Genomic DNA, 24,101 nt, shown 5'->3' on the forward strand with positions numbered 1-24,101 from the left:
TGGCCCCAGCCTCCATCCTGGGGACCCCAGCACCCCCATTTTGCAAAAGGAAACAAGGCTCCAGGACACCCTGAGCACAATTCGAGCCAGGCCAGGCCTGTCACTGAAGGAAGAGTGTGCCTTGCCCTTCCACGTCTCTAGGGTCAGAGGAGGAGGATGGTGACCCTCGGGCGGGGACAGGCTCCGGGGGAAAGGACCCATCCTGGGCCCACGCGGGAGACCCACTGCCCGCCAGTGGGGGGGCTCTTGTCTTCTCCCCCAAGTGCCAGAGGTGCCTGGGTAGACCGCCCTAGCTGGGGGGTGGCAGGAATTCGGGCCCTGGGTGTCCCCCTGGTCGTGGCGTGGGCTGGGGCCCCCGCAGACTCCCCGCCGGGCGATTTCGGGAATCTCACCACTTTCCCTCATTTATTTCCCATTTCACGCTCGTCATTTTTCTCCGGGCCTGACGGGGAGTCATTCTCTCCCTCTCCCCTCTCCTTTATCTTGCTGAGGGCTCTGAAAGGCTCTGAATCCACGCCCATCAGCCAGGTCCTTGAAGGAGGCTGCAGGAGCCTTGGGGAGAGCTGGGCCCAAAGCTCACTGCAGACGGGGACGGCCGCTCCCGAGGGTGCGCCCAGGCAGGTGGGCAGAGTGACCCGGTGCCCGTGCCCGTCACACCTGGCGCACAGAGCAGGTGGGAGACCCCCCCCAAAGCACCTGAGCAAAGACTCCAGCCCCGGAAAATCACCAGGAGCAATCGCCCGAGCCTCGGGCTCCAGGGGACCCTTGGGACAGTCCTGGGCCATGTGCCCTAGAGTCCAGGTGAGGGAGAGCCAGCCCAGCTGGGGAGGGAGGAAAGAGAGACATTCCCCAGACCAGACCTTCCAGGACACAGGTTTCCAACACCTACAATGTGTCTGGCGCTGTGGAGGACACACAGACAGGACTACAGCAGGGAGGGAGGTGGCCGTGGCGGTGGCTGCCGTATGTTGGCCACTCACTGTCCGCCAGTGCTGCAAGTATTGGGACACACCGACTCTGACCAGGTTGGGACTCTTACTACCTCCATTTTCTAGGTGAGAGGATTGGAACACAGAGAGGTTAAGTAACTTGCCCAGGTCACACAGCTGGAAGTGGTGGAGCTGGAATGAGAACCCAGACTCTTTGGTGTCAGCAGCTGCCCAAGCTAGCCACCTCTTAATAACAGGCAACCAAAGGAGCAAGCATGGACTGTGGGACCTGGAGAAAACCACAGGAGAGGGGCAGAGGCAGGGAGGGCCTCTCTACCAGGAGACCTTCCCAGCTAGGACAGATGGGGGAGACTGAGGGAGGTGGGGGAGAGGAAGCAGAGCATTCTGGGGGAGGGAGGAGCTTAGGCAAAGGCTCTGGGATGGGGAAGAGGTGAGTGGGGCGGGGAACTGACAGGCCAGTGGGCGGGGTGGGCACACCTGTGTGTGATGGCGGGGTGTGCGGTGGGACATGATCAGGATGTGAGCCAGCCCCCCTCAAATGTCACACTTTTCTTGTCACCTGACCTCTGGGCTGGCTGTTCTGTCTGCAGCCACCTTCCCCCATGACCAGTCACACCCCTCCTCACCGGGGCTGGGGCCTTGGAAGGCTCTGGGGGGCCCCCTTGAAGGTATTTAAATCTACCCACATACGCACACCTACACACACTGAGATTTTATGGCATAACATCTAAAGTATTTTTATGACTATTCTTGAAGTTATTTTGCCGTGACCAACTTGATCCGGGTACAAACTCCTTGATTTCTCATCTCCTGGCAATCATATCTAACTGGGAATTCCAGGGAGTTCTGGAACATTTTCAAGAATTCTAGAATTGGTCCTCAGAATGCAATAAGACTTCCACAAACACTGGATTTCCATATTACATTTGGAGGATGTTTAATATAACAGGGTTTAATTTTGATTCTGCTGCTGTGCACATCTGAATCATTACTTTTATTTTTCTGGCTCAAATGTAACCAGGGGACACTGAGACACTCCAGTGCTCCAGTCCTTGCCCGTCTTGTGCCTGAGGAGGGACAGCAGGACCCTGCTGTGGTGAGGGGTCTGCTAGGGGTCCCCACGGGGCAGGTCCTGGTGGTTTTGAGGTAAGGACTCTGACTCTCACACAGGTTGAAAGGGGAGGGTGACAGGGTGACAGGAGGGTGACAGGTGCCAAGCAGGCCCCCAGCCCATTATCCATATCTGCTCATGGCTCAGCAGAACATGAGAAAGGCCAGTGGAGAGGGCCACTGTGGACCAGAGCTCAAAAGTGCCCAAAGTCAAGGGCAGACCCCACCTGGAAAATCTCTGTGCCTGACAGGGGGACTTTGATCACGTGCCCCAGGCTGGTGTCCTGTGCAGCCAGTTCCTGGTAGAGTCACCTCTGTCACCCGAAGCGTAAAGCAAAGGTAATATAAGCAGACAGGGGGCTCCGGGGTGGGCACCCGGCCCCAGCTCTTGGGTCCCAGGCTGGGGCAGGAGGTCGTCTCCAGTCTGCCCACCAGGTGGCAGCAGAGAATGCCAGACCTCGAGTCCCACCCAGCAAATGGCCCAGGAGGGTGGTTTTCAAGGGGCCTGGCCTGCCACGCCAACACAGGGGACTTGGAATAACACAGACACCAGATCCCTCGTCCTTGACCCCTTGCCGCACTGGGGCCTCCGGGAGGGGACACCACCCAGCAGCTGGGAGTCGCGCAGATCTTGAGCACGTGGAGAGGACAGGTGTGACAACCAACCCCTCCTTCGTCTTTGTCCTGCCTCCCAGGTTGACATCCTCTCCCACCTAGATCCCCAGGGTGCTTGGATGTGAGTGGGCAGGCCTCTGGACAGTCAGATCCCAAAGCCCTGACCCGGTTCCCACCCACGTCAATGCCCAGCTCCTCAGGACGGGGCCACTTGCTGGGGACCCCCCACTAGACGGTAGAACCTAAGGGCCGGGCCGGTGTTTTCCAATCCCTTGACTCAGGAAGACAGAGCGGGTTCAGGTCCTGATGCCACCTCTCCTAGCCAGGGACCTGGGCAAGCCCCAGAAGCTCTGGGTCTGTCCTCTGTAGTAAAATGGCGGCAAGAATCCCCTGCCGCGGGAGGTGGCTGAGGGTGGGAGCATCCATGGGGGGCCCTGGGCACGGTGCTGGACATGTTCCAGGTAGGCAGTGAATGGGGACACTAGACTGTCACAGTTCATGTCCATCACAAGGCTGGCTGGGTGGCAGTGAGGCTGGACAGTTGGGGACCAGTCTCACCAAATTGAGCCAAACGGAACACCAGGGTGCGGGAGGAGAGGCCCTCGGAGGTGACAGAGCAGGGCAGGTCCCTGGGGCGCTCCACCCTGCCGGACTGGAGGCTGGTCTCCATCCTGCAGGCCCAGTGCTTTGGCCACATCTCCCTCCCACCCTGAGTGGCACCTGGATGTACGTGCACACAGTCACCAGCTGGGAACCTGGGGGTGCTGCACCAAGCACCCCTGGAGTGGACTCTGACCCCAGGGGGCCAGCCCTGGGGCCAGCACCGGTGGGAGCTGGCCAGGCTGATGTCTGTGGGCACCAGGTGCTGAAGAACAGACGCTGGGCACAGCTGAGGGCCGGGGCTCTCCTGGTGGGTGGCAAGAGTCTGGGGATCGCAGGACAAGAGTGGCCACAAGCTCGGCCCCTGCCCCCCTGACACTGTTCCACTTACACCGGAAGCTGGGGGAGGGCTTTCCCTTGACCTCTGACTACCTTTCATTATGCAAGGAAGCTTCTAGAAGTCTGCTCTGGGAGTTGGCTCAGAGGGAAGCGTGTCCATCAGCCCCATGCAGGTAGCCCCAGGGACGGAGGTCGGAACGCACCCACCCCTAGGAAGGGCGGCCTGGTGGACCCTATTCCGACCCCCCTACCGTGGTCACGTCCGAGTCGGGAGGGGTCATCTCCACCAGGTTGATGTAGTAGGGGGCGTCCTTCCAGGTGGGGTGGTTGTCATTGATGTCCAGGAGGGTGACGTTCACCTGCGGAGCCACAGGGGGCGCTATGGGACACGCTTCGCTGAGATGGCCAAGAGCAGGACAGGTGGGGACAGCACGGGGACGGGCCCAGGGCCTCACCTGCTTGGCAAGTGCTCTACCACTGAGCCCCAGCCCCAGCCTGCTGATGGCCATCTTGGAGTTAATCATACCAGTTTCATCAAATTTGGGAGCCTTGGTCAGGGTCTTTTGAGGACAGGACGGACGGAGCCAGGTCCCTTCAGGAGGAGAGGATGTGGGCACAGAATGGATGGGACGGCCCTGAAGTGTTCGCTGTGACCGAGGACTTCTCCCCGCCATCCCAGTCTTGGCTGGAGGTGACTGACAGGGCGGGGACTGACAGAATCCCTTGAGCTTCCCATTCCCGGCTACAAGTCAAGCAATTTTCCTGCTCACCTGCCACCAGGTGAATTATTTATAGGGCTCTGATTCCTATTAGCAGGGCCTCCTTGGACGGAGCCGGGCACAGTGCGTTTTTCTGCCAAGTCCCAGCCTCTGTCCCTCTGACTGAGCAAGGGTGGGCGAGGACGATGGAGAGCGGTCAGGAGAGTGTTCCCCAGGGACAGCCCAGGACGGCAGAAGGGGCACACGAGGGGAGGGCTGGAGCTGCCCCCTGTCCTGTCTCCTCCTCTCCCATAGGGGGGCTTTCTGCTCCCCACTTCCCTGTTCTTTCTGTAGCCAAGAGCTTACTCGGGACCCCAAAGTCCCTCCCTAAGTGACAAGGTGCCTTTGCTGGTCCTACTGGCTCATGGCAGGAAACCCAGGCACCAATTCTCAGCATCACGAGGGCTGGGTGGGCACGGGGACAGCCCTCAGGGACCGTCCAGGGCCTGCTGCCTGTGCCGAGAGGCCCCTCCCTGCACAACACTGCTTGTTGGTGCCAAGGCAGGAGGGGCCTCTGGGGCTCAGGCCTTCTGTCCCCTCCCCTGCTGGCCCTGGGGGCCCTGTGTGCCTCCCCACCCCAGCGCTCCCACATCCCAGGTGGCACGCCCCTTCTTCCCCTCGGTTGCTGCGATGGCCCAAGGCTGATGAGGAGGTGGCATCTGCCCCCTCCCTACTCTCCATGCCCCACGCTGCTCAGAGGCCTGGGACACCTGGGAATGAGCTGGGGAGTTGTGACCTGGTCAGCACGGGCAACGCGTGGACGGGGTGGGCACTCACGGTGGCAATGCCCGTTTTCTGGTTGTGGCCCACGCCGCCATCCACTGCACGGACAATGAGGATGTATTCAGACTTGGTCTCTCGGTCGAGCAGAGACGTGGTGGTGATTTCACCTGCCAGAGAGAGGAGAGGGTGAGCCAGAGGGTCCGGGTGGGCCAGGGAGAGAGCGAGGGAAGGAGCAGGGCCAGGGTGCAGGAGAGATGCCTGCAGGGTGGCAGTGCGTGTCTGTCTGTGTGCTCCGGGACCCTGGGATGGTGATCACACCCCTGGGGTGTGAAGTCAAGGCCAATTCTGGAGGCTAAGGGGTGGGAGAACAGAGAAGGAGGCCATTCGGCTTCAAACTCCGTCAGAGAGAATCTGGCCTAGGCTTGACTTTATCTTACTGTTGTATCTCCTGGAACTTGTCACTTAGAGCTGCTGCCCCAGTTTCCTCATCTGGTCCAAAGGGAACATTATAGGGCTGCTGTGGGATTAACATAGCTACTGTCACAGGGCGCTGTTTATTCACAGGAAACGACGACCGGAAGGAGAGACCCCCAGGGTCCCACGCATGCCTGCTGGTGACCCAGTCCCCGTCAGCTGAATCCACAGCGCACTGAGACAATGGTCACAAAGCCATTTCCTAATCACCCTGGGAACAGCATAGTCATATCACCTTGACTGTTTTAGTGTGTAAACAAGTGACAACGTTAAATAAAAACTTAGAACAGACCACGGTTCCTCTCAGCTGTTTTTGGTGTTTCTTCGTTATTTTGGCAAAACCGAAGGATGGATGTCACCTTTGGTGTGGTGTGCTGGCATGTGTGTGACAACTGGTTTCCAAAAGGGGGTGGGGGGGCGTTGGCTGATTTCAGTGGTGTGAGGCTCCCCAGGCCCAGTTCAAGCTACGACTCGATGGCACTGAATGCCGAGTTCACAGACCAGCAGGTGTGTCCTGGTAGGGGCCGACCTCGTCCCGGCCTCCCGGCCAGGCTGCTGACCAGCTCCCAGGGCAGCGGGAAGGGAGCCTCCTCTACGAAGACAGCGAGACCCCGACTGGATTCTGATTTCACCCTTCCCAGGTGCCTGGCCTTGGGTGGGCCTCAGTTTTCTCATCTGTAAAATGGAGAACAGCGTGCCTTCTCGAGCTGTTGTGAGGATGAAGTAACTATAGGCCACACTCCCGACACTCAGAAAACGATGGCTTCTTTCCAGTGGACTGTCATACTTCCCCAAGGGCAGGGACTATGTGCTATCCATCTACCCGCCCCCCCCCCCCTTTTCCTGAGCTGTGTGACCTGAGGCAAGTGGCTTCACTTCTCTGTGTTTGGTTTCTTTGATCATAAAACAAGGGAGCTGGGTCAGATGGTCCCGAGGGCCACCTGGCCTATTCTCTGACCAGCGAGGGCCGAGCAGGAAGCGAGGCGTGGGGAGAAGTCGGGGAAGGTACTCAGGCCAGGGACCAAAGACTGGCAAAGGTCTGCCCACTGAGCCAAGCTCCCCAGTGGGGTGGTGTCAGTTAATTGGCAGGGCGAGGAAGAAATTAATCTCTAAAAAGTTTTAAACATGAACTTGACGGCATGATCGATGGCCTCTCCTGTCTGGGAAATTAGATCCAATTAAGGCCACCTTTGTGCAGCAGCCCTGGCTAATTTGACCAAGGAGCTCAGAGGAAAAGGCTTCCACCTTTGGAGCTGGAGGAGCTGTGTTCAGGCAGCAGAAAATGTCCCTGTCATCACTAAAGGGCCCAGCGTGGAGCTGGAGTCCCTGACACAGAGGCTAGGGCGGGGCCACACTCCATCTGGGTGGCACCGCGGGCTCCAACGTGGCTTCCCATGGCCAGCGTTTAACACTGGGGCTCTGGAGACCCAAGTTCAGCTCTGTGAGTCCTCAGTGAAGTTCTGAGCCTCTCCTGTGCCTCGGTTTCTTCATCTGGAAAATGGGGCTAATGCTGGAGGGTGGGAAGACGCAGGTCAGAGAGCTGAGAACAGCGCTTGGATGTTAGTTAGTGACACGGCTTCTGTGTCCGCCCTCCGTGTCTCCATCGCTGCACATTCCACTAAGCAGAAATTAGGCAAAAATAATTGCATCTGGAATGAGGTGTCGTTTTTCTCTTTTCGTGATTGCCTGCGTAATACAACAGAACAACTTTCCTACAGCATTCACATGGTGTTGGTGGTGTAAGTTAGAGGTGATTTAAATCTACCAGAGCACGCAGAGGTCCCGGACCATCTCACACCAGGGTCGGGAGCGCCTTGGTCTCCACGGGGTCCTAGAAGCATCCCCTGCTGATCACAAGGAATGGCCGCATTGCTCAGAGCTTTCTGGAAACAGGGGAGGGTGGGGAATGGTTAGCTGGGGTGGACGCTCCCAAAGCAGGGAGGGAGGCCTCTGCGTTTTCAGAGGTGGAAGGAGAGGCTCATGATGGCCCTGGGGTCCCTCTGCCGTCTGTGGACATCGGCTGCAGCCATCTGCTTCCGAAGCTCCCAGGGAAAGTAGATGGGGGAGAGACTGAGGCCAACTCTGACGGGCAGCCATGGACAGCTGGTGAGCCACTGATGGCCCATGGCTGGGACGCCCAGGGTCCCCTAAGTTCCTGTTCGCTCCCCAGGGTAGACATCTCCTGGAAAGGGGCCCCCAGGCCTGCGGGCCATTCCCAGGCTCCCTCACACCTGGGCGGGGCCATCGCCTGGTCTGGCCAATGGGCAGGAGTGAGGCACGTCACTTCCAGGCCTGGCCTATGAGCTCCGCGTGGCACCATGCCCCAGGTGCTCTTCCTTCTGCGGTGACCTTGGAGCCACAACCTGGAAGGGACCTGGCCCGAGAACCGGCCCGTGGAAGGCTGTCTGCACACCGTGTTGGACCGCTGGGTGTCTCCATTGTCTTGAGCCGCCCAGGGCTGGCGTCTGGAGTTCCCCGAGCTCAGACAGAAGTGGGTACCTGGAAGTGGGTGCCTCGCAGGCCCTGCGAGGGTCCCGTCCTCCTCCCCTCCACCCCAGGGCCTAGAGCAGCACTTGGCTCAGAGCAGGTGGTTACTGGTGACCAGACCCCAGATTCCCTCAGGTCTAGGAACAGCCCAGGGTCTCTAATTCTTTTCTTTTGTCTTTTTACCTCCTTCCAGCTTCAAGGAGGAGAGGAAGTGGGAGGAAGGCTCAAAGAGAACCAGAGAAGGAGGACAGAGATGCGTGGGCTGAGCAGGGAGCTGGGGTGGGGCCCTAGGTGAATAGATCAAAGAACATGATGATAGTAGTGTTCCAGAACTTTCTGCGGACCCACTCTAAGCTTGTTTCCTGTGATAACTAACCTAATCCACCAGCACTCCTCCGGCATGCAGGTGTGTGTGAGGAGCAGGTCAAGGACCAGCTCAGTGGCTGAGGGAGGGGGACACTTGGACATGAGTAGACATGTCCCTGAAGAGGTGTGTGGACCACCTGTGTGTAAAACGACAGGTATTTGAAACATAATAGGACTCCTCGCCCTTAAAGACGTCCTTGAGTGGAAAAATTCACGCTGAGGTGGTTTGGGGTAAGGTCAGGAATCACACTCCCGTGAAAATTTCAGGGATGAAACCGGGTGTTCAGAGTGGGCTTGCTCCAAACAGAAGGGAGGAGCCCCCGGCCTGTGAGTCCAAGGGTGCAGGGCCCAGGGCCCGGGGGCTCACCCGAGCGGGCGTTGATCCGGAACTGAGAGGAGCCCTCCAAGGAGTAGATGATGGACTCTTGGCCATACTCGCGGGAGCGGTCCAGGTCGGTGGCATTCAGGAACAGCACGGTGGCTCCTTCCAGGAGACAAAGGAGGTGGGGCATTGCTCACCTGGGCCCCCAGTCCCAGTCCCTGGGGACTAGGATTGGCAGAGGCCTCAGGGAGGTAGGGAGCCTGCCCCCTGGGGGATTCCAGGGGTGACCAGGCCCAACTACTTGCCCTCCTGGCCCAGACCCTGTGCTGTGTGGGATGAGGCTCCGTCAGAGGGGGCAGCCGGGGACCCTGGGGGAGGTGGCCTGTCCTCTCTCCCAACCCCAGAGGCTCAGTGCTGCCTCCTCACCCTGCCAGCTGCCTCCTCGTTAAACACTCACACTGACCACCTTTTACTTTTGAGTCAAAAAGAAATGAAGCTCCATATTAAATTATTCTACCTTTATTGCATCCAATTTTGGTCCTGTTTTATCTTGTCCGCGAGGGAATTTATAAGGGTTTTTATTTTCTCGTTAATGTCCAGTTAAGGCCTTCACCTTCATCCCCAGCTGCACGCACTCCTGGGTGGGGGATCAGCTCTTCCCACAGCAGCCCTGGCCCAAACCGAGGCTCGGCTTAACCCCAGCTGGAGACCATGGGCCCGGCAAGGGCCTGGGCCTTTCTGAGCCTCAGCCTCCTGCTCTGCAGACGGGACCTCCCTGTGGGATAGCGGGGAGGACCCCTGGGCAGGAAGCACGCCGGGCACCGTGGCCTGCAGTTTGCTCTCACTGCACTCTGCTGGTGGTCTGTGCTGAGCATTGGAAGGTCAGAGGTCAGGCAGGTGATGAGGGCCCCTTCCAGGTGGCCAGGGGCCTCGGATCTGACTGGTCCATCCTGCTCTGAGCAGGGGCACAGGTACACAAGTTCTACTGTGCCCTGTCATCCACACGCCCTCGCTTAGGAAGAGAACTAGGTACCACAGTGAAGACCCCATGGGAGATCCCCTCGCGCTCCAGGAGGATGGCACCTCCTGGGGATGTGTGGCGGTCACAGGGAGGGGTGGGCTGGGCATGGCCTGGCACCTGACTAGCTAATCATCAGACACCAGAGAGGTGCCCAGAGGTTCTCTTTAAAATGCCCATGGAGCCGGGTGTGGTAGTACACACTTATAGTCCCAACTCGCTGGGAGGCTGAGGCAGGAAGATCTCAAGTCAAAGCCAGCCTCAGCAATTTAGCAAGACCCCATCTCTAATGAAATATATATATATAAGTTAGGGATGTGGCTTGGTGGTTAAGTGTCCCTGGGTTCAATCCCTGGTACACCGCACCCCACAAAAAAGGCCTGTGGTACCCCTGGAAGGCCACCCCTAACTCCAGTGGGCCCTGCACCTCACAGTGCCTGACTCCAGCTTATCCAGGTGTCCCTGATCCAGCTGTCTCCAAGCTGGCTGTTTATGACTCATGCAGTGGTGTGGCAGTTCCTGACACAAACATGTCCCCATAGCAGAGCACACTCTGGCCTCAGGGTGAGACCACCAGGTTGTCTCAGGGCAGAGCACATGCCCCGGAGCCAGGCGTGGACCTGGGTGGCCCAGGGCGGAGCCTCCTGTCCTCACCCTCACCTAGGAACACACCTCAAGGCCATTCTTCAAGGGAGTCCTGGTTCCTAGACTGCCTCCCAGCGCCTCAGTCTCAGAACTCTGCCTCTACAAGGCTTAATTGTCATCTGTCACCATCCTCTTCCTGCTGCCAGAGAGCAGGGACCCAGCGCCCAGGGGAGGGTCTGCACATAGTGGCTGCTGTCTAAGTAGCTGCTGGTAGCAGATAACCAGACGTCCTCAAAGGCTTCCTGACTTGTCACAGGACACCTGGCCTGGGAAACAGAGGTGGCCACGGACCTCCCTACATTCGTGTGCAAGGCCGGGAGCGGGCCTCGAGGTGCCCGAGGCTGCTGGCTGCCCCTGCCCCTCACTCCCTGCGAGGCCTACCTGCCATGATGTTCTCCACCACAGAGACGAAGTAGGCGGGCCTGCTGAAGGTCGGCGGGTTGTCGTTCTCATCCTGGAAGGAGAGCAGGCGGGTAGCTGGGGCCAGGGAGCCGGTCAAGCTGGGCGGCAGTTCCAGGTGGGCCAAAGGGAGCAGGCTGGGCCTGGTGGCTCCGAGGAGCTCTGGCGGCTACCGTAACCAGGGCCAGGGGGGTGTCCCTCTGGCAAGCCCGGGTTCCAGGAGCAAGGCAGGACTTGAGGGGCAGAGACGGGGAATGAAGGCAGCAGTGCCTCGCCCGCGTCCCTGGCTCTCACTCCAGCAGCACCCTGGGCTCATCAGCCCCCACGCTGGGGATCCCCATGGGCCTTCCCTCCCAGCTCAGTAAGACAAAGATGGAAGGTTCTAGAAACCCTGCTAGAAGGGAGGAAGAAAGGAGTGCCACAGCCCCAAGGGTACAGGAGTGTGCAGTGGCTGGCCACAGGTCCTTCCCAGACTCTGAGATCCTGCCCTGGGCGGGCTGCAGGCAGGGCCAGCCGGACCCTCCTCATGCACATGGACAAGGGCTCCACCCTGGCCAGGGGCCTGGCCCCCTCCCGGAGCTCTTCCTCCTCTGGTCAGGCCTTCAGCAGGCCAGGGCAGGGCTGGACTAAGGAGCTGAACTGGGCATGGGTTGGGGAGGCCCCGTCTTGGGGGACCAGAGCCACATGCAGCCCCTGCCTCTGACCCGCTGCTCCTCGGCACCGTCCTCTTCACCCCAGGGGCTTCTGGTCCCCCTGCCCTGCAGCCTTCCCCCCTTGACCTAAGAGTGCAGGGCAGAGCCCAAGAGGGGGCTGAGGGACAGCCCCGGGCGGTCTCTAAGCCACGGCCTTCAGGAGGTCCTGCTCCCAGGGTCTCCTGGCTCAGGGGGCTGAGGGCTCCCCCAGGGGAGCGGGGTGGGCTAAGCCCTTGTGCTGAGTCCTTTCTGGCCAAGCGACTAGGAAAGAGGACACGCTGCCTGGCCAGCCACCCCTCAGGGCTTCAGAGACCCCTAGCCGCTATGGTCGTGGGTGCCCAGAAAGGGGACGCTCCAGTTCTTTGCAAACCTGTCCCTTGGCTCACGCTGACGGGTCCCTCAGCCCTGGGACTGGCTGTCCCACGCCCCAGCGGCACCCCTGGACCTCTCCCTGCCCCCTGGCGCGGGCACAGGTGCCCCTGCACACACTCTGGAGCTTCTGCCTGGCTGCACCAGACGGCGGGGAATGTCAGCCACGGAGCACGGGGCAGAAACTTATTAGCGGTGATATTTCCCCGGATCCCGGCGCTGCGTTTGCTATTAGTTCTAATTCAGCGGCTCCTTCCACAAAAGCTTATTGTCCCCTAATGGGAAATCTACAAACCGAGTTTGACTTCTTTATTAAAAACCAACAAGCAGTGGATGAAAGGAATCACCTGGCCCCTCTCACCTGCTCCTGGCCCTGTCCCTCTGGTCCTGGGCTCCGCCTCTCCCCACCCGGCCTGGCCTGTGCGGGGAGCTGCCGACAGCCCCCCATCTCGCCAGGGGTCTCCCTTAGAAAACCCTTTTGGTGGAGGGAGGAGGCAGCACAGCCAAGTGACAGCTACTTAAAAACCACCCACGTGCAAAATCAGCCGGAAGGCAGTGACCTTTTCAAGTGTGGTCCTTAGCTACGAGTGACGATGCTGCTCAAGAGCCCTGCTCTCGGGACCAGACGATCCACTTACAGCTGAGGTGGCACCTGTCTTTGTCCCCAGCCCCTCCTGGTCGCCGCGGGCTGGGGTAGACTTGGAAAGGAGGTGTATACTCCTGCTGACCCATGTGACAGTACTGAGGGAAGGGGACACTGGGCCCCCTCTGCTGGACTGCGCTGCCCCACCCAAGCCCCTGCGTTTTGAAGCGGAGTCTCGCGCCCACTCGGCCCCCAGAGGTTCTGTCCCTGGAATGAGGGGCGGCTGCGCCCACTCTAGTATTTGCAGTGGATCAGCTCGGTCCCTGGCCTTCCTCTTCCTGCTGGCTCTGGACCCTAGAGAGACTGAGGGGAAAAGAGAAGAGGCCCTGCCCTGTCCCAGCTTGGGAAGGTCCTGGGGTGCAGGGCAACCCCTGGGGTTAAAAATCTCCTGAGGACAGGTCTCCGAAGGCCTAGCTGCTCCAAATGTGGTCCCCTGAGCAGAAGCGTCAATCAACCACCCAGAACCTCAGCCTCAGCTCAGTCCGGCCACATGAGCATGTGCACTCCAAGAAGGTCCCCAGGTCTCAGTCACATCCAGGGGAGGGACCACCCAGGCTCCAGGCCAAAGAGTGTGGTGGGAAGATCAGCCTGGAGGCAGCGGGAGTGGGGTTCCACCCAGCTCTGCCACTAACCAGGGGCCAGGAGGCACTGTGACCCACCCTCCCCGAGTCTCAGGGTCCCCATCTGTAAAATGGGGCTGAGAAAGGCTGAGCGATGGGAGGCACGGGTGCTGGTGGAGCTCAGCTAGCTGCCACTGGGTGGTGACGCCTGCGCAGCCCTGGGCTGAAGTACAGACCTCAACCGTCTCCCTCAACCGTCCTGCCCCGCCCTCTCCCAAAGCCTACAGAGGTCCCTCTGCCCCGTGAGCACGAGGACAGGCTGGAGCCCGCTGCTGCGGCAGTGTTTGTGGCTGTCTCATCAGCTGCGAGAATGACCAGCACAGCAGGTGCCAGGTGCCAGGTGCCTGATCCCCTGGAATCCTCAAGGCACCTCTTGGGGAAGGTACCAGGCTCGTCCCCATTTTGCAGATGAGGAAGCTGTGGTTCAGAGAGGTAAGCAGCCCTCTCCAGGCCACACAGCTGGAAGAGCAGCACTCGAACCCAGGTGCCTCCCAAGCCCTATGCTGGGGCCGAGCTCCCCTCCCGCCCGGCATCTCTGGGGGTGGCAGCGCAGGCACCCACCTACCTTCACCTCCACCCAGGCCTCTTGCCTCACAGACAGGACCACAGCCCTCCTGGGGGGTGGCGGGTGGGGTCAGGTTAGGGGAGGCGTGGGGGCTGCGGCTGTGACCGGGAAGTCGAGGTCAGGCTGCGGTGTGGTGAACACCAGGCCGTGGCCAGCACTGCCAGGGGACCCACCGTCTGGGTCCATGTTAAGGCTGGAGGTTGTGGGCTCAAGACAGGCCAGTTCTGGGCTCCTGTGGACCCCTCTCTCCCCGCTCCACTCCTTGAAGCCAGGTGGTCACACACAAGGACTCTGGACCAGGCCTGTTCTGCACTTGCTCTGCTGCCCTGGCTCTCACCCTCGCTGCTCCCTCCAGCCTCCCTCGCCCCTGCCCAGGACCCCATCTCCTCCAGGGCTGGGCCTGGCCTTTCCCCTGGGGTGCAGGGACCTGGGGCAGCAGCTCTGGGTGGGGAGGATGAGGCTAAAGGCAAGCGTGGGGCGGCGAGGCAGGAAGCTGCCTGGGCTGGGGTTTTCCTGAACTCCTGTCAGACCGCAGCTCATGGCCACCTGATCCAATCCTGGGGGGTCACAAGGCTCTCACTGCCCTGGACGCAGGCGGGGGTGGGCTGGGGGGGGTCTTGAGTGTGCCCCAGTGTGCGGGGTCTCAGCGGGGACAGGCCCGCGGGCCCCACTGCTGGCCACGCTCTGCATTCCCCGGGTCGCTGGGGGGCGGCCTGGGACAAATGAGCCGTCGTGAAGACGGATTCAGTGGCTGATAATGTGAGACAGGGACGGCACCAGGGTGCGTGTTGACATTCATGTCAGACAAGCTGTGCCTTGCTTTCAGGTCCCTTCAGATCTTCAGAGGAGTGGAAAGGGAAGAGAGGGACATAGGAGAGAGATGACCACCCGGCGGTCACTCCCTTGAACTTCACAGATTGTGACTCCACCTCATTTCCTCTTGCCTGGCCCCAGCTCCACCCACCCCCAGAGGCTGTTCTGAGGTCCCCCAAAGGAGTCAGAGCAGGGCAATCTGGCTCTTCCTGAACCCCAGGGCCCCGGGGCTCCCTGGCAGGCAGCTTAGTTGCAGGCAGCGGTTTGCTGGGGACAGAATTTGGGACAGCTGAGCTGTGGGAATAGGCAAGGACGTGGTCCACACCTCTGGGCTCGGGCAGGGTCCCCAGCCCTGCCACCCTGTACCCTGGAGGAGCAAGGCCGGAGCCCTGAGTACTCACAAACACCTCGATGGTGACAGGGACTGTGCTGTTGAGAGGGGGGCTGCCGGCGTCCTTGGCCATGACTGTCAGGTATATCAGCCCATTGGGTATCTGCTCGTAATCCAGGGGGCGGCTCACGCTGATCACTGAAACGGCAGGAGCAGCCCCCTGTAGGCAGGCTTTGGATGCCCAGCCAGCCAGGGCTCCCCTCAGGCAGAGAAGGGACAACCGGTGTGACCCTGGCCAGCTCTCCTGGGTTTCCTCTCTGGCCTCTGAGCATCTGGAGCCTCCTGGTCATCACTTTGATTTACTGACTTGCTGATGTGCAGCAGGCACCGTGCTGAACTCACTGGGTGAAAACTGTGATGATAACTGTGATAACTGTTCTTCACTTTACAGATGGAGAAACCAGACAGAGAGGTTCAGTGACTTGCCCAGGGTCACACAGCCAGCAACAACACAGAGCCAGGATATGATCCTAGATTTGGCCAAATCCAGAGTCCAGCAGGCTCCACTGTCTACCTGTCTGTCTCCCTCATTCCCCTGGCACTTTTCATTTTGCATTTTCCCCATTGGTCACACTCTCTAGCCTCCTCCCAGTGGCCAGTCCGCCCCCCACCACACCCCATAAGCACAGAATTCACCATTCATTGCCCAATACTGGGGTGCCAGGAAGGGCTTGGCAGTGGGGTGCAGATGGCAGTGTTGTCCTTGGTCTCCCCTGGCCTGTCTCACTTGTGGGGAGAGACCACGAGGAGAGACTTGCAGGGGGTCAAGAGAGAGGCCTCAGTTCTCAAGTTTCCCCCCACGGCAGAGCCTGAACCCTGGGGTTACTCTCTCGTGCTAAGTCACCGATTCTCAACTTGGCAGGGGCGGGTGCGTGTCTTGGCTTGGAAGTGGGCCAGGTCACCTGCAGAGCCCTGACCACAGTGTCCAATGGCACTTTCTGTTGGGACATGGGGCACAGAGTGCTGGCTCACTGGTCAGATCTGAGGGTTCCTCTGGCGGGAGGGTGAGTGCAGGCCTGGTACTTTCCCTTTGTCAACAGGGACTTCAGATGTTGGGGAGAGCCCTGGGCTGGGCATTTCCTGTGACCGCACGTCCCTGTCACCACTGAGAGGCATGAGCGGGGACCAGGGGCGTCCAAGGCACGGGTGCATTCTGCCAGGGAAGGCCTGACCCAGCCCCAGCACTCGGGAGCGTTCCTGCAGAGGAGGCTTCTCGTGGGGACTCAGAGCCGGCCAGAGGGAGGGGGGGGCAGAGGCAGGGAGAGGGCCTTCCCGGCAGGAGGAACACGGAGGTGGCCAGCGCGAGGGCAGAGGGTGTCCAGGGGTTCAGAGAGGCTGAATTCTGGTCAGGGTGGGGGCATCTGCTGAGCTACCAGGCTGGAGAGGCAACCAAGAGCCAGACCACACAGGGACCCGAGTGCCAAGCTGGTGACCTCAGGCAAGTGACACCCGCCTCTCGGCCTCAGCTGCCTCATCTACAAAGCAAGGTGGCCTTGCTCGCTCTTGGGATCTTGGGTCTTGAAGTTGCTGCTGCTGTTCCTGCTACCAGGGCCCTAGGGACAAGGACGCACTGTGGTCCAGGCAGGGCGGGTCCAGGGTGGGAACTGTGCTGGGGTCAGGTAAAGAAGGGGGGCTGCCCGCGTCCTTGGCCATGTCCAGCCTGGGAAGGCTGTGAGGTGGCCCAGGACGGCCCGAGGGACGGGAGGCTCGGTCACAAGTCTCCCCCTATGGGTACAAAATAGGGGCCCCCACGGATTCCGGGATCTCCAGCCCAGGAACCAGAGAAGGCTCTGGCTGATGTGGGGCGGACCCTCTGGAAGGGTGACCGCTGGCCACATGCAGCTCCCCAGTGGGCAGGGCGTCAGGGAGCCCGAGCGCGCCCTTCCCAGGGAGAGGAGAGCCCAGCCCGCCCCCCAGGCCCGGGCGCCTACCTCCGTAGCCCTCGTACACGCTGATGTCAAAGTAGCTGCCGAAGGCGGAGGCGTTGACGATGCTGTAGGTGACCTGGTTGTTGGGGGGCGAGTCTTCATCTGTGGCCTGGAAGGAAGCGGGTGCACGGGGCCTTGTGAGTCCCAGGGCTGGACAGAGGGGACGGCTGGCCCCTCCCAGGGCTTCCTCTTCCTGTGGGTTATGTCCTGGCCCAGGACCCCAGGGGCCTGTGACCTTCAGCTGGACCCAGAGCATAGAGGCCTCCTGGGAAACCGAGAGGGCAGCTGCGGCCTGGGAGGAGGGCGGGAGGCCAGGGTTCCCGGGGTGCCTGCCAGGACCAGGGGCCACCCCCCACCCCACCCCATGCCTTCTCTGAGCTCCAGGCCGTGAGGGCTGCTGGGGAGGGGGCTGGGCGTGGTTTGTCCCCAGGGCCTCGGGAGCTGGTGGCCTGGTTCCCCCTGCAGTAGCACCAAGAGGAGGTGAAACTTGAAGGGAGGGGCCCAGCGGGAGGCGTTAGGTCACTGGGGGCCATCAGGATGCATTATTGTAACTCTGGAGGACCCTGGTGAGTGCCCCCAGAACGAGTTTCTATAAGAAAGCGAGTCTGGCTTCTGAATCTCTCATTTCCTGTCTGAACATCGGATTGCTCGCCTTGCAGGGCTCCCGCCATGGTGCCCTCCATCCTGTTGGGATGATCCGGGGGGCTTCACCAGAGGCTGACACAATGAGGCTCATACTTTCAACCCTCAAAACTGGGAGCTCAACAAAATTCTTTTCTTTATAAAGTACTCAGCTCTGGGCATTTTATTACGGCAACATAAATGGACTAAGAGCAGGGCCCTGGTGCTGTGTGTCCCATCACTGCCCTCATGCCCACCGTCATTTCTTATTTCATTGCTGCCTGCCCGGCTTGGACCACCGACTTCCAGTAGGCAGGACCCTGTGTTTCTCAATTGCTGCTAGGTGTACCCGGAGTGTGGCACAGTGCAGACACGAGACAGATATCTAACAGACGCATGCTGCGTGGAACAAAGAGGGAGGAAGGCCCTGCGGATCCTGCTCCCCTTTGACCATCTTCTGGAGTGTCGCAATGTATCAGCTTCTTTCCTGATTGTCCTCGATCCCAGAGACCCTCCCACACTCTGAGCAGGCGGGGGTCTGACGGGAAGTTCTGGCATACTGGGTGGGCTCCTGCTCTTTGCATGCTCCCAGGCCTGCCCTCCCTTGTCTTCACCCTTGGAGGCTTTGGGGACAGGTTCCAATGGAGGAACAGGGTCCTGTCACTTTGGGCAGGCAGTGTGAGAAAGCAGCATGGGACATTCAGCGTGGACCTGGCTGAAGTCACTGAAGCATGGCAGGGCCCCACTGGTGGACACTTGCAGCGTATCCCTCCTCTGGTCTGGCCCTGCTTCTCCGTGAGTGGCCATGTCTTCTGGGCCTCTCCCTTCCTGCTTCCCCTTTGGTGAACTGGGCCACACCCCGTGGTGCCTGTGGCTCTGCCCGCTGCTGAAAGGCTCCGAAGGAGGTCCTTCCACAGGACCTGCTGCCCACTCCCCTGGCCACGTCTTTGCCAGGGACATGGGGCATCCTTTTGCTAAATGGTGGCCAGAAATTCAAGCTGTGACAGACACTATGAGCATGGCCCCCCTTGGTCACCAGGGACAGGAGGTGATGCTCAGAGAAGCCCTGACACAGTCCAAGAATCAGACCCCGGACCTTGGTGCCCGGAGGTCGGTGTGGCTCTCGGTGGTTTCTGCAGGGAGGTGGCCGAGGAGCGTGGGCGCAGGCCCAGGGAGCGCCCAGGGCACTTACCCGGAGCCGCACCAGCTGCGTGACCGAGGGCTCGTTCTCCCTCAGGGCCCCGACGTAGGCGTCCTTCTGGAAGGTGGGCACGTTGTCGTTGACGTCCAGCACGTTGATCCTGACCCGGCCTGTGGTCTCCTCGCCGCCCCCGTCCCGGGCGATGACGGTCAAGGTGAAGCGCTGGATGAGCTCATAGTCCAGCCGGGCGATCAGCATGATGAGTCCCGTGTCCTTGTCCAGGGAGAACCTGGCGGGGGAGGAGGGAGCGCCAAGGCGCCTGGATGGGAGCAGCCTCGCGGGCAACCACCCGCATTTGCCACGTCCCACCCGCGCTGTTGGACAGGGTGACAGGAAGGCGTCTGGGCTGCCTCGAGGGGGGGGGCAGGGGCACTGAGCAGGGTCCCGGGAAGGGCAGCGTGGGCAGCAGTGAGGTTGGGGGAAGTCAGGGGACTCCATCAGGGACATGCGGGCAGGAACCTCGGCCGCAGGAGTTGTCAGATGCTGGAGAGCCAGAGGCGGGCGACCGTCACCCCAGGGAGTTTTGTACCAAAATGCTCAAAAATGACAGCAAGTGTCCCACATGGGGAGGGAGGGTTGTCACCTCTTGGGAGCTGCCCCTGTGGTGAGGCACTGGGGGAGGGGCTGGCATTTGTCCCCTGGGGGAAGCAAGACCCAGGGCACAGTCCCTCCCACTGCCTCCTCTAAGGGTCCCCTGGAGGCTCAGGTGAGCTGTCCTGATCCACAGCCGCCGGTCACCAGGCCTGGAAGATCCCAGCTCAGGGACAGAGGAAGCACCAGCCCAGAAGATGGGAACCGGTGGAATCCAGGATGGGGGAGGAAGCCGCGTGGACACCCTGCGGCGGGGCCTGTGCCCGTGGCCACGCTGTTGCTCCTCCACACCAGGCCTCCACACAGTGTGGCCCAGGACGCTGCCCAGGGTCCCCCCTCTTGTCTGATCACTCGGACAGTGGGGAGTCCACCTGAGCTGACCGTCTTTGTTCCTTCCTTCTTCTCTCAAGTGCAGCAGATCCCTCGTTTTTAGACGCAGACCTGCCCCCTGAATTCACCGTGGCCTTTGACCATGTCAACAAGGAGGGGCTTCCCCTGGCTCGGAGCAACTGCAGGTGAGGGGAAGAGGTGGCCAGGGACCAGGCCAGTACTGTGTCCCCATGATGGGCAAGGCTGGCCCTGGTCAGGCAGTGAGGCTAGGAACCCACCCAAGGGCTGCAGATGGATGCTGTGTGTCCTAGCGGTGAAGATCGTGTGCAGAGAGGCCTGGCCTGGTGCCTGCCTGCTGTGTGACTTTGGGAAGGTGAGAACCTCTCTGAGCTGCATTTGTGAAGTGGAAGTGATAATAGTGGCCAAGCACCAAGTGCCTCCAGCATTTAGCTGTGAGGGTGACACAGGTGATGCATAGGCGCAGTGCCTGGAGTTGGAGCTCCTAGGGCTGCTGCTGCTAGTGGTGGCCACGGGGTGCGATCATTCGTGCTTCAAAGCCCTCACACACAGTCTCCTCCAATCCCAAAACTGAACTTTTTTTTTTTTTTGGTACTGGGGATGGAACCAGAGGTGATCTACCACTGGACTACACTCCAGCCTTTTTTTTTTTTGAGTCAGGGTCTCACTATATAGCAGAGGCTGGCCTCAAATTTGCGATCCTCCTGCCTCAGCCTCCCAAGTCACTGGGATTATAGATGTGTGCCACCACACCCTGCTAAAGGCTATCATTTGAGAAACTATGTCCCAGATAGTTTAGGAAACTTGACTAACTGTACTGTGCTGGGCACTCAGGGACGAACCAGCAACAATGTCCCTGGGTTCTGACTCCCAGTCCAGTGCTCCAGCTGCTGGGCCTAGCAAAACCCTTGGGCACTGGAAAGTCTGCTGGACCCTGTGAGTGGTGGGGGCCACTGCAGAGGAAGTGGGGGCGGGTCTCACCTGTCAGGGTCATCACTGAAGAAGTAGCTGACCTCTCCGAAGGTGCCCACGTCATTGTCGGTTGCCTGCAGGGGGACAGGAAGTGGTGACTTTCAGGCCCACCTGGGTCTCCTGGCCATGCCAGGAAAGGGCCTCGGGAACCCCTTTCTCCCACCCCACTTCTGGCCCGCAGACTTCTAGAGCCATGCTGTTCGCTCAGGCGGTCACCAGCCACCAATGGCTGCTGAACTGTGTACCGGAGAGCACAGTTCCAGGGGGCCTGTCCCCCCGAAATCTGTGTGAGTCCCCCTCTCGGGCCAGGCTGGGCAGGCGGATCCCCTGCAATTGCTGGGGGTGGGGCGTGGGAGACCCTAGACCTGTCCCCAGGCACAACCTGTAGGTTGGCCAACGTCCCAAACAAAGGTGGGCATCGTTCAGCGCCTGGTGGGGCCCTGCATGTGTGCTGCCCAGGGGGGCCTAGGAGGGTTCCTGTCCTGCCCTTTGACCCCAGGAGTGACCCACCACACAGGGCGGCTTTCGCCTGCTGGCAGCCTACTCTCCCCACACAGGCCCCGCCCACCTCTGCCATCCTCTCTGGCTCCTCCCCCATGGAACACGGGGACTCAGTTCCAGCTGCTACCCCACCCGGCCACAGGGATGGCCTGGGGGTGGCCCTTGACCACTGTGGGTCCGGCAGAATCCTCCATCTAGATCCTTCTCATTGTTGCTGGGGACAAACACTTTTCTCCGGAGTGAAGCTGGGTGCCATGATGTTTGGGAGAGCTGGCGACGGGAAGCCTGAATCCTGGCGGTTTTAGCGTCCAGAGTCTGCTGTCCCTTCCCGCCCGCAGCTTGGTCTGTGAGTCCATCAAGACCTCTACTTATCCCACCCCTCAGCATATACCCAAAGGACTTAAAATCAGCATCCCACAGGGACGGAGCCACATCAATGTTCACAGCAGCTCAATTCACAATAGCTAAACTGTGGAACCAGCCTAGGTGCCCTTCAACAGACGAATGGATAAAGAAACTGTGGTACATATACACAACGGAATATTACTCAGCCACAAAGAAGAATGAAATTATGACATTTACTGGTAACTGGATGGAGCTGGAGACTATCATGCTAAGTGAAATAAGCCAATCCCCAAAACCCAAAGGCCAAAGGTCCTCTCTGAATGTGGATGCTGACTCACAATGGGGAGAGAGGATAGATGTTCAGTGGGAATGGTGGGAAGGGAGGGGATGGGAATGGGAAAGACAGTAGACTGAATCAGATATAACTCTCCTGTGTTCACGTATGAGTACACCACCAGTGAGATTCCACATCATGTTCCACCACGAGGATGGGAAGTTAGACTCCACGTATGTATGATATGCCCAAATCACTCTCTGTCATGTATAACTAAAAAGAACAAATAAAAAAATTAAACAAAAAGACTTCTTTACCCAGACTAGACCAAGTGGAGTGTCAGTGACTTACAGTCTAAGGGACCAGAGGGAGCGAGCCCAGCCTGATACTGACAACAGACGGTCACATCGGCAGCCTGTTCCACTCTGTGACCTTTTATGTTTTCAAAGAACATCCTGTTTACGGGGACCACCACCCATGTGCCGAGGTCTGACATTCCACCCATCTCCCAGGTCGCAGAACTGAGGCCAGACGGGGGAGGCCTGCAGTAACCCGTCACCCCTCTAGGTGGCGAGCAGGTCGGGAGCAAAGTGAGCCTCCTCTCTCTGCCTGGGCTCCTCCTTCAGGCCACCAGGGAGACCCCCCTCTCCCCTTTCCTCAGAAGACAGGGGTTCTGCGGTGATGCCGGGTGGCCTTTGTGGCTCTGACTATGGCGTCTGTCTCCCCGGCGTGGCTGGAATCCACAGGACGGGCTACGGGACACCCACTCGCTCATTCATTGGATCATACACTCCGAGTGGGGCATGGTTCTAGAGGTGACCCCTGCTCCCTTCCCAGGCCGCTGCCCTGGAGCCTGACAAAGTGCTGCCTGCCACCAGAGGCCTGGAGGGAAAGGCCTGGCGTGACCTTGGGGCCACGAACGTCGGTTTTGCACCGACCATTTCTCCGAGAGATCACGCGTGGATAGAGGTTTTGTGGCTAAAAATATACTTTAATACCTTTCTACTAAATATTTTCTGAGGCTCTTTTTAAAAGCCTCTCGATTCCAGGAAATCTATTAAATTCTATGTTCTTTATAATAAACCTGAATTTTTATGAAAAAGCTCATTTGTGTTTCATATATTCAGTTCAGGAAGGCAGATCCCTGAATAATATATTTATATTCCAAATGAACAAAATGGGGAAGAAATGTTTATAAGGGTTCAGATCCGGGTGATGTGGAGAACGCCACTCTTCACAAAGGGGCCCTCTCCGGGGCCTCTGGGCTGCCTGCGTCCACAGAACTGCCTCTTGAACCCTGTTTCCACGCATTGTCCCCATGGATTTAGCTCCTGTAGACTGTGTGAAGATAGACCTTTGTCCCCGCGCCGCCTGGTCAGGCTCAGAGTTCACCGCAGGTCCTCAGGACCCTCACTGAACACACGAGAAGGCGGACCACAGGCAGTGGAGGCCACCCCAAGGTGTCTTGCTTCCTGTTGAGTCAGCTTGGGACTGTCCCCACATGCTGGCTCCCCGAGGGGCCTCCCGCTGCCCTGGGTCACTCGGCAATGACAGCTACGTTGCCGTCTATGGAACACCTTATACGTCTCATTTTTTTTTCCTTCTCACAGGTAGCGGTATGAGCACCAATTTACAGATGGCAAAACTGAGGCACAGGGAGAAGGGCTCACCCGGGCTCTATGGGTTGCTGCCTCTCAACCAAGAGGACGTGTCCTCAGCAGGCGGGGAGCTGGTTATTCCAGGGGAGGGGAGACCCAAGCTCCCCATGAAACCCACCTCCCTTCTCCCCTCCAGGGACCTGCCCAGCTCCCAGTCTCCCTGACAAATCAGGCTCGTCCGTGACACATGGGGGCAGCTGCTCCTGGTCTGCAAAGAGGAGACGTCACCTAAGTCTGACAGGGTGGGGGACCAGCAGACAGGCCAGGAAGTGAGCGACCACCAAGTCACTAAGCTAACTGCTGGCCCAGGGAGCAAAGAGTCCCCTGGCCGGCTGGCTCCCCAGGTTGTCCCCGCCTTCTGTAGGACTGACTGGCAGGAGCTTTCCGAGGTGCAGGGCAACACACGCAGGTATTAGATACCGAAGAAACCAGCGGAGTAAAAATGACACCCCAAGGTGTCTGCTTCCTGTTGAGTCAGCTTGGGACTGTCCCCACATGTCCCCACATGCTGCCTCCCGTGAGACCCAAAGCCTTGTTCCTGCACGACTGTGTTTCTGTCTTCTTTTTGGGAAACGTGAGAAGCTCTATGGGACAACAATGTTATCTCTGGTGACCCAGTGGGACCCCCTTTGAGGGGTCCCCACAGGTGAGCCCTGGCTGTGGAGGCTGTTGGCGTCTGCCAGAGCGATGGGTTTGGAGTCCTCAGAACCCACAGGCTTGGATCTGGTGTGAGGTCCTCTCACAGGGACAGTGCTATGCAGGG

General features: G+C 59.5%; 1 protein-coding gene across 1 annotated transcript in view; it reads right to left on the reverse strand.

Annotated features, from left to right (window-relative positions):
* LOC114089402 (cadherin-23) overlaps positions 1–24,101 on the reverse strand; it is a 213,280-nt gene that overhangs the window by 34,795 nt on the left and 154,384 nt on the right. Inside the window, exons 11-18 of the mRNA XM_071611711.1 lie at positions 20,570–20,634; positions 18,641–18,878; positions 16,831–16,936; positions 14,910–15,037; positions 10,789–10,861; positions 8,790–8,906; positions 5,150–5,262; positions 3,866–3,973 (exon numbers count right to left, since the gene is read on the reverse strand). Coding sequence (XP_071467812.1) covers positions 3,866–3,973; positions 5,150–5,262; positions 8,790–8,906; positions 10,789–10,861; positions 14,910–15,037; positions 16,831–16,936; positions 18,641–18,878; positions 20,570–20,634 — 948 coding nt within the window. The remainder of the gene's footprint in view (positions 1–3,865; positions 3,974–5,149; positions 5,263–8,789; positions 8,907–10,788; positions 10,862–14,909; positions 15,038–16,830; positions 16,937–18,640; positions 18,879–20,569; positions 20,635–24,101) is intronic.

This window comes from Marmota flaviventris, chromosome 4 (assembly GCF_047511675.1).
Source record: "Marmota flaviventris isolate mMarFla1 chromosome 4, mMarFla1.hap1, whole genome shotgun sequence".
NCBI lineage: Eukaryota > Metazoa > Chordata > Mammalia > Rodentia > Sciuridae > Marmota > Marmota flaviventris.